Consider the following 10,312-nt stretch of genomic DNA (forward strand, 5'->3'; position numbering starts at 1 on the left):
TTTTAAAAGGGCATGTATACTCTTAATAGTTAACTTTAATGTATTATCTTAATTTTTAACTTAAAGGGTTTTTCTGATGCTAGAAATAAAATGCAGAGTTCATTTTTTTCTGTTTTGCACACACAATCAAAATTGGCATCTTGTACATGCCTGGCAAGGAGCCTCTGTTCACCCAGCAGTCTACTACTGAGACTTAGCCAAATGCTGAATTTTTAATTTCTGACATAGTAAATATCCGGGGTATCAGACATGGTGGATTACATCCGCAATCCCAGTCCTCAGGCGGCTGAGGCAGGAACTGTTGTGAGGTCAGGGCCAACATGGGTTACATAGTGAATTTCAGGGTAGGCTAGCTACAGAGTAAGACCCTGTCTCAAAAACTTAACATGTACCCATTGTTCAATTAACATATACAAAAGATTTTGAAGACTTAAGTCATTTTTGAGAGAACATTTGCCGACAGAAGATAGAACAATTCCTAATATTGGCAATGTTTGGGGATTAGGTGCTTTTCACATACACTCAACTCCAAGAGTTTGAGTGTCCATCAAAAAAAAAAAAAATAAAGAAAACAGTGAGGGGCATCATGGAAGGTAGAGTCTAAGTCCATCACTTCCTAGTTGTATTAGGTTTTCCTCATTGTGACACAGTCTTGAGAAAATACAAGTGGAGGGAGGACTTTTATTTTTGTTCACAGTTTCAGTCCACGCCAGTGTGTGGGGTGTGTGTTGTCAAACTCATATCCTAGTGGTCAGAAAACTTGAAGGAGGGGAGGAAGGGAAGACAGAAAGGAGGGATGGAGCAGACAGGGGAGGGGGCTAGGGTGGATAGACTAGGGGTAGATGGAGAGAGAGAGAGAGAGAGAGAGAGAGAGAGAGAGAGAGAGAGAGAGAGAGAGAGAGAAAGGAGACAGAGAGAGAATAGTAAAGTAGAAATACCACAGACCCTACCACCCAACATCACAAAGTGAGGCTCCAATGACACATGTAAGCATATAGAAAATATTAAGTACACACACACACACACACACACACACACACACACACACACACCATATGTTTGCACCGAATATATGGGTGTTATTGAGCAAGGGTTTCTCATGTAGTCAAAGCTGTCTTGAAATTTCCCATATTGTAAAGTCTGGCCTTGAACTTGATTCTCCTGGCCCTCTCCATCCAAGTGCTGAGATGTAGATACCTGTCTCCATGCCTGATTGATTACTGTTTTTTTCAGTGAACTTTAAAAATCATTTGAAAATATTCTTGGTTTTATTTTCCTGCATGCTATAGTCAGACAAGAAAAAAAAAAGTCCAATACTCATTTGATGAATAACATCTCATTATATTCTACAAAAAGTTACAGCAGGGTAAGAATCAGGGCATATTCTAAGGTGTGGGGAAACAGACTTTAGAAGGATGGAAACATGGCCGCATAGACAGCATTCTCTGACTGTTCCTGTCTGATTTTGATGCCTGAAACTCCAGGCAACGTTCCCGTTCTACTCAACTTCTTCATGCACAGGGGAAGGAGGGAACAGCGTAGGTCGGTAGAGAATGGAGAGACCCTCAAAGGCAGGGCTACGTCTTGATCACCTCTCCAGCCCCAGTGTCTCTTTCTTTGGCTTAGTATGTTTCAGGAGCAGGGCCACAGACTAATGAAGGAACCAAGACACACACCCACACAGAGAGGACAACCGCGACAAGCGACTGCACTGGCGTTTCCTATGTTCTCTAATGCCCAGTCATATTTCCTGAGCTTTCATTTATTAAAGGCAATGGTGGACCTGGCACGTGCTGGGCAAACACCTGTCCTTGAACCGCATCATCAACCCTGAGTTTTATTTTTTAAAACAGGTCCCTTTTTTTTTTTTTTCACACATACCTCTGTACCTCTGCTAATGGTTTTGTTTCCAGCATGGCTGAGCCAACCATATCTACCTATTTACATGTTTAAAAACCAACGGTTCAAGTGTTTCATTAAAATCAGTGGCTTTGGGTCTAATAAGCTCTGTAATATAATTACCAAAAAATATTACCCAAGGTAAATGTTTAGAGAAACCTAAAATGTTATTAGTACAAACATTTCATTTACCTAGCAATATATGTCACGAGCTTGTTTATTTATTTATTTAAACATTGTGCTTAATAAAGGAGTCAGTTCTTTATCCCAATGTTTAATTCATAGTGGCTCTTTTAAATATTTATGAAGTTTCCTGTCATTTTGTGTGTGTGTGTGTGTGTGTGTGTGTGTGTGTGTGTGTTAAGAGACAGGATGCTTCAGTTTCGTGACTTAGGAAAATAACCAAAATTTCAGCAAGAGTAAAGTGCCTTACCTTTGGAAAAATGCATTTTTTAAAGAGATGATATTTTTCTAAAATGCATCAGGTTGTTAGGGCCTTATACAAGATAAAAAAAAGTGAGCTAGTTCTCTCTGACTGCACCCTTCTTTTGTAGACTGGGAAGTACAGCCAGTGGCAGGGGCGTGTATTAGGGACTTTATTAGTAATGTGGAAGCTGAATCTTTTACTCATCAAACACTCCCACTTTCGATTCAAGTTGGACGTTGGACATCAAGAGCGGACCATGTTCCCAGAGTCAAGCCCTGGCAGGTTACATCATCTCCCTAACTTGCTTGCACATTTAAAAAACTCTGGTGGGTGGTATCTACCTCATGACGATCACTCCAGACATGAGCACCATTTCTGGACTGTGACACACACCCAGTGTGCACAGTGGAGCGAAGTTTGCAGATGGCTGCAAGATATTAAATTCATTCTCCAATGTAAGAGAAGAAGTGTGGATTCACAGTGAGAGCAGAAAGAATTTACAAAGACTGCTCAGTATTGCAGGAATAGGGAAGTGGATAAGAGATGAAGTCACCAGAGAGCTGCTCATTGCATAAAGCCCATAGTTTATTTACAGAGGAAGGCAATTCTAGCCACAAAATGGAACTTACAGATCTGTTTAGACACCTGCTTCAAAGTGGCACCAGCCAAAATATTCATTTCATCAACTTTGTTACTACTGACTTATGGGAACTCTACAACATGCCCACCCGCCGAAGGCATTTCTGAACCATGGTTACAGAGATGGATAGGTGCATGCAGATGGAAATCAAAGGCAGAGGTGATGGACAGTCACCAAGACTATGATTCTGGTCACTGAAAAAGAGTTCAGAGTCAAGCAGAAAAGAATTGAAAAGAGAACTGTTAAGATAGCCACAAGACAGTTCAAAGTTTCCCAGGTAACTATGAAACAGAAGAAAGGGGGAGTGGTTATTACATAACGTGGGCACAACATGAACAAAAAATCAAGAAGGTAGTCAAATAAAGATTAACTTGGTAGAGAAAAAATAAATAGCAGACCAGGTTTTTATTTCTAAAACCTCAAATGGAGATTATATTTTATTTTATTGGGGAGGTAACCTCAAATTCAGTAATACCTCAGTTTTGTTTAATTAGTCTCCCCCCTGCCACCAGCTTCAATGATTTCCATCTTCAGTGACGAGGACTGTCACAGGCTGAGAGTTTTATTTTTCCAAAGGAGAATCTGGGAGTATGGATCACTGCTTTATGCCAAATCGCGAAAACTCCTTTACTTTCTCTATTAGGCTCTGAAAACAGCTCACTCAAAATGTACCACAAAGTCTGGAAACAACCATATGTCTATCCCTAAGGGACTGCTTTAATAAATCAAGATGCAGCCTCACAGTAGAGACATGTGTATCCAGAAAAAAGAAATGAGAAGTATGTCTCCACATTATGATGCCGGGGTCTCTGAAAAATAGTTAAAATCAAACCAAGATGGAGAAAAATGTGAGCAGTGGGCTAATATCTGTAAGAAAATGGGTAGATATAAAAGTATCAAAAGAAAAAGGGTTCTCTTGGGCTCTCTCTGGTTAAGAGCACTTGCTGTTCTTGTAGAGGATGCAGGTTTGGTTCCCAGCACTCATATGATGGCTCATAATCATCTATACCTCCAGCTCCAGGGATCCAACACCGTCTTCTGAGCTGTATGGCTCCCAGGTACACAAAAAGGTGCACACACATTCATGTATGCAAAACTTTAATCACATAAAAATATAAATTAATACTTTAAAATTAAAAAAATCCAAAAGGATTCCCTAAAAGGAGGGCCTTAACAGGGTGATCTGTCAAAGATAAATGCTAAACTTGCTTTATTTTGATTTATATTTTCCTTTTGGGTCATATAACTATTTCATAATCTTAGAGAATAAAATATTTCAGAAAAGCAATCTTTAAAAATTAAAAATAAACCATAGCAAATTAGCCCAACCAGATATGCACTTGGCAGCTTAACCACACAGAGAATAACCACCCTTAGAAAGCTACAGCTCCCTAACTTTACTGTATCAAATCTCCTTTGCAATACATACCAAGGATACAAATGGCTGCAGAAAGGCAATCTTCAACCATTCTGAAGCGCTCTTACAGAACATGGTTACCACTGGCATTGTGAGAATGTTATGCACTAATGTAAAATAAACAAACAAGTGTGTTTTGGACAGCGGAAGCTCTGTCACCTGCCCTTTCCTGAGAACTACACTTCTCGGCATGGGAGAAAGAAGATAAAAATCGACATCTCTACTGAACAGGGCTCCCAAGTGATAAGTGGTCCAGAGAACTGAACACTCCTGGGGTCCTGGCCACAGGCGGAGATCTCTACTTCGACTAAATGGAACTAGGGACACTTGAAAGTGAGACACTTTTAAGCCTGAGCAGGGAATACACTAGCTAAGCCCAGAGAGATTTTCCTATGGTGTCATTAAACATGTATGAACCCATGGGTTAAGAAGCCAGTTTTATAAACATACACAGATATGAGTTGGCACTGATAACAGATACCAAGAAAGAAAAAAACCAAATTTGAAAGCTTATATAAAGTGGGAAATATAACCATCTTGATAATTGTTTTCATAAAGGAAATGTCCAGAATAATAAATGAAAAAGAAGAAACTATTAGGACCTCAACTTTTAGACCATTAATACCTTAATGGAGTCAGGTATGGCTCTGAATCACAGTTTTAATTAGACAAAAGAAAGATAGCCAGGTATCCCCAGTAGAGAGCAATGACAATATATCTAAAGTATCTAGACCAAATCAAAACAACCAGGAACTTAAATCCGATAGAACTAATGTCAACTAGTTTATAAATACATAGGAGGAGTGAAACTATACTATAAGGACCCAAAGAGTCAGAGAGTGAGATTCACCTGAATTTTACAACATGGCTCTTTCAATAAGTGAGGACAGGGCTGGAAGTCAGTACAGCACTTAAAACACTTGCAGCACAAGAGAGAGGACCAGGGTTTGGAACTCGGTGTGTGTGTGTGTGTGTGTGTGTGTGTGTGTGTGTGTGTGTGTGTGTGTGGCGGCTGCCTGCATTCCAAACCTCTGAAGGCAGAAGACAAGGGCTCATCCCAACAAACTGGTTAGCCAGATGAGCTCCTCAGCAAGCCCTGGGTTTGTTTTAAAGACAAATAAGAGATAAGCCAGATGAAAGAGGGATTGAAGAAGATTCCTAACATCTACCTCCGGGCCTCCACATGCACACACTTGTACATTCACATGTGCCTACATGTACATGAGCATGCACAAACATGTGCAACACACGTAAGCTTGTGACAAGAGCAATAAATCAACTTTGAAAAAGTGGAGGGGCACAGGAAAACAGGTGACAGGCGGGAAGAGAATGGGAAAGTAGCCGAATTGCCAGAGTGGAGGTCAGTGGGGAGGGAGAACCAGAGGAATGGAGGGATGGGGAGGGGGGCAAGGTTAAGGGAAAGATAAAGAATCTAAGTGTCATACCAAGCAAACTCAATGCACAGGATTTATTTGGAGCTGTCCCTCAAACTGCAGGAGCAGTCATGATAAGAGATATCTTGAAGTTTAAAAACTGAGTATTTGAGGTGAAAATACCCAGTTTAAAGGTATTTTAAAGGATTAATAACAATAACATGAGTGTGCAATTTTTAATACTTCTGTTTTTGCTTTGTTTTTAGCAATATAAATCTTTACAGATGATAACCAAAATTCAGACATGTGTTTCAACATAACACGGATAAGAAAATTGGACAGAGTTGCAGAGAGGTCTGGCCTGGCTGACAGGTGAAGAACTCAGAAGCTCCTCATGTTCTTCTTTAGCTTCTGCTTTAAAATGTGTGAAAAGACACGAGGCACTCACAGCAGAGAGAACACACTGTACAGAGGAAGGCTCAGGTTCTAAAGACCATTTGTTGCTAAAAAGGAACCAGTTGCTGCAAGAAACAGCTGCTTTCAAGTCTAAGAGGGAGAAAATTACAAGGTGAGCCTGGAACATACTGTCCTAGAGAACGAAGAAGAAAGGGAAGAGGAGGGCATGATGAAACAGCGCGGGAACCAACTGCCGGCCCCCACTGGCCAAGGAGGCCCAGGCTGTGTAGCTCTGACCTTCAAAGACAAAAGATGCTATCTACGAAATGTGGGGATGAAAAAGTTAGCAGTCTATAGTGGCATGCAAAGCTGAAAAGAGAAGGAGAGCTACCAATTACTGAGGAATGCAGCTGTCAATTAAGGTAGAAGAGACAACAGGCTTAGGAAATCAATGTTTCTCAAAGCCCAGAAAAGGATAAAATGGGGACCAAACAAGTATAAATTGTGGGTAAGAAAGGCATCTTCACAGCATGAGAACTAGGGAACATCTCCCTTAGCCCACTTGGTGGCAAAACTTCTGTCATGGAGAATGGCTTGTATCACTTCAGAGGCATAGCACAAATGTTTAACTTGTGTCTAGTCATAATGAAATGATCAGACAAATTTTTAATATTATGAACTTCTTTTAAAACGTTTTTTTAAAAGCACAAACAAAAATAAAAGAGAAAAAAAAATCTCAACTAACACAACACATACTTCACATCCAAGTCTCCAAAGGGTACAAGGAAGGGAGACAGTATGAGGGCAGTCTGTGACAACTGCCAAGCTTTTGTGATTGTTAAATATTAGCTATGACTTTAGAATCTTACTGAAGTCTTAAAACTTTGTTTACTTCTAATTTTTAATGTTTATTTTTATGTGTATGTGGTGTTTTCCTGCATGTTTGTCTGTGCACCTCACCACTTGCATGCCTTGTGTCCAGAGATACCAGAAAAGGGAATCAGATTCCTTGAACCTGGAGTTACACAATTGTGAGCAGCCATGTAGGTGCTGAGAACCAAACCTGGACCCTCACAGAGCAGCCAGTGCTCCTAATCACTGAGCCACCTCTCCAGCTCCAACTCTGTTTTGAATGTTCTCGAAAAGTCTTAAAATACTTAAAATACAGTGAATATATCCTCCCTGTTAGAACAGTGTATATACAGATAAACAGATATAGAAAGAAAGGATAGGAAAACATTAATAACTTGAATCAACTGTTGATACCAATTTAGCAATTCTTGCTACCTCATGCTTTCAACTTTTCTTTGGTTTCTAAACTTTAAAAATACAAAGGTCGTTCAAAGGACATTCTTTTAGGATCATCTGAGCATGTATTACATACAGGCAATGAGGCATCATTGCCTCGGATCTTGGGCATCCTCTCCTTGTTGAGTTCTTTCTGATTGACAGCTTGCTCCGCAAATGACACCTCCAAGTTGATGTCTGTTTCAGAGGCAGGTGCGTCCTCTGGTACCCTTGGGATCAGCTCCTTGTTCTCAACAGCCACACTAGATGTTTGGTCTAGGAGAAAAAAAGACAATTGAACTGCATGCCCTTTATTTAAAAACCTTCTCATATATTAACAAGACCCATGGGAAGAATATTCTCTACTCTAGGAAACAATTTACTGTGATTTTAACAATAAAATGCCTACTCTGAGAATTATAGCAATGGTTCACAGCAAAAGCTGGGACACGGAGGTGACTGGCAAACCAGGGTTCAACTGTGGGTTCTCTGCAATCACAGTTTTTCGGCTGGGTACAGATTCCAAAGCCTACTGTCAGGCATCAAACTCAGCGGCAAGTCTCATAATGTTTAGTAGGTGCAACTGTTATTTTCTTCTGCACTGAGGAACTAGAAGCGGGAGCATGAGAGGCACGCTGCATTGCAACCTCTGCCTAGAGCCGTTGCTTTAATTTCTTCAGAGTGGAACACATCCAGGGGCAGCCGTCTTCCACACCCTGGAATGTTACCTATGCACCATGGGAAAAATTCCAAAACAAAAGCTGATGCCAACAGCTCATCACGATGAAAGTCAAATCTGGAGGAACCTGGTACAAGAACCGACAAGCTTGGGGACCTGATTCTATCAGAGATCAGAAAGGTCCCTTCCGCCCCGAGTCAAACAAGCTGCGGACATTTGCATCAGTCTCAAAACTTTGCTTTGGCTTCTTCCTTTCGTCTGCGGCTGGTCCTCTAGGAAATATTAACGTTGGAAATTTTTCTTTGATAAAAACAACAGCTACCAGGATGGAAGAAAACGCTTCCAAATTTCCTTGGTGATTTCTTGGCTTTTGTACATCTCACGTTAGAAAGGCCCTGGCATGAACGCTGGGGTTCTTTTTACGGCTGATGTTTGATTCACAGTAAGATGCTGTGGACTACAAAAGGAACAGACTGACGTGGTGGCCCATGCCTGTGACTCCAGCACTTAGGAGGTAACAAATCAGGACTTCAAAGTCATCTTCGACTGTACGGTGAGTTTAAAGCCACAGGAGCTATGAGACCCTGTCTCTAAGAGCAAAACTAGTGTTGGTGAGGTGGATCAAAGCATAAAGACATGGCCATACAAACCCTGCAACTTGAGTTCCATCCTTGGGTCCCACAGTGAAGGAAAGAAGTGAGTAACTAGCGAAAGTTGTTCTCTGGCCTCCACATGTGCAGCACGCACACACACACACACACACACACACACACACATACACACGCACACACCATACACAAACAATAGAAAACAAATTTAAATAAGTTAATAAACCCAAAATGAATAAATAAGCTGATAGAGGGGCATGGGAATGATGGATGCATGCCTCCAATCCAAACAGTGAATTAATTTCCTGACTGAGCAAAATGAAACCTTGTCTCAAACAATAAAAAAACAAAAACAAAAGCAAGATGATGCTATATATGGTTACCTACTAATATTGCACACTGTGAATCAAAAATGACAGAAGATGAAGTTACCTTTAAAAACCTAAGAAGTACACATCAGAAATCCAAAGGTGTATTGTTCCTGAGCTTACTGCTCAGAAATAATTTTATCATCACTTAATATAAATCAAAAACCTTTGTTTCAACGGAAATAAAATTAAGAATTAAATATGAATCAAAGCCTTACTCATTCCCACTCAGCAAGCAGAGAGGATTTCGTGAATATGTGGCTGCGTGGTCATTTGAGGCTCTCAGCTCAAGAGGGTCTTGCCATTGTTTAATGCTTTTTGATTGCCAAATGGAAACCTACAAAAAGCCTAGATTTTTGGTGTGAACCAGCCCAGCTAGCTCTCAGACAATCTTCCAGTTAGGCAAGCAAGAAAATGTGTACCTACGTTAAATCCCCAAATAAAGATGAATCGAAACCTTCCTGATGGTATTATCTGCTCTCATTTTTGTCCTATTTGTGTTTTTTAACAGTCTATGACAATTTTAAGTAGAATACTTAATAACTTTTATGATTAATTTTTAAATGATTATCATAAATGTCAAAACAAAAAAATTAATTTTATTTCCCCATTAGTTTATATGGTTATACGTTTTGCTGTGAATACATTATTGGTTTCCTAGGAAACAATTCACAGAGAAAAAAATGATTAGCCATTTTTGTAAATTAGAAGCTACTTTCAGCTTCTGAATGTTGGTGGACAGGAATTTAAAAACGATTCTCTTCAATGCTTCTATGTCAGTTACAATAATCACCCCCTCCTCATGCATACCCAAATAAATACGCTGTGCTGAATTCAAACCGGAGCCATTCAGAACACATTTAAAACAAATTGATTTCCTCCAGAAACATAGCAACAAGAACAAAAAAAAATATAAAACCCACCAGCCTCAGTTCAAATGTAAAATCAGGTTCAGGCAGGGAAGAGAAAAAATAAGTGTGTGTGGAAGGGTGGAGCTGGGCACTGCTAGGAGACAGCAAGTTGGCTAAGAACAGGGATGGAGCTGTCATTCCCATACAGTTCATCCAGAGAAGATAAAAGAAAATATTGAGACAAATTCCTTGCTTGTTAAATCCACAAGAGTTAACAAGAATTATTTCTTCTTCTTCTTCTTCTTCTTCTTCTTCTTCTTCTTCTTCTTCTTCTTCTTCTTCTTCTTCTTCTTCTTCTTCTTCTTCT

The 10,312-nt window shown here is 40.0% G+C and overlaps 1 protein-coding gene across 4 annotated transcripts in view; it reads right to left on the reverse strand.

The window, feature by feature from the left end:
* The window catches only part of Arhgap18 (Rho GTPase activating protein 18), a 220,621-nt gene that overhangs the window by 45,717 nt on the left and 164,592 nt on the right, over positions 1-10,312 (reverse strand). For all 4 annotated transcript variants that reach the window (XM_026786410.1, XM_005360897.2, XM_013351448.2 and 1 more), the window contains exon 5: positions 7,537-7,715. In XM_026786410.1, the coding sequence (XP_026642211.1) occupies positions 7,537-7,715 (179 nt within the window). The remainder of the gene's footprint in view (positions 1-7,536; positions 7,716-10,312) is intronic.

Source organism: Microtus ochrogaster, linkage group LG4, assembly GCF_000317375.1.
Source record: "Microtus ochrogaster isolate Prairie Vole_2 linkage group LG4, MicOch1.0, whole genome shotgun sequence".
In the NCBI taxonomy this organism is placed as follows: Eukaryota; Metazoa; Chordata; class Mammalia; order Rodentia; family Cricetidae; genus Microtus; species Microtus ochrogaster.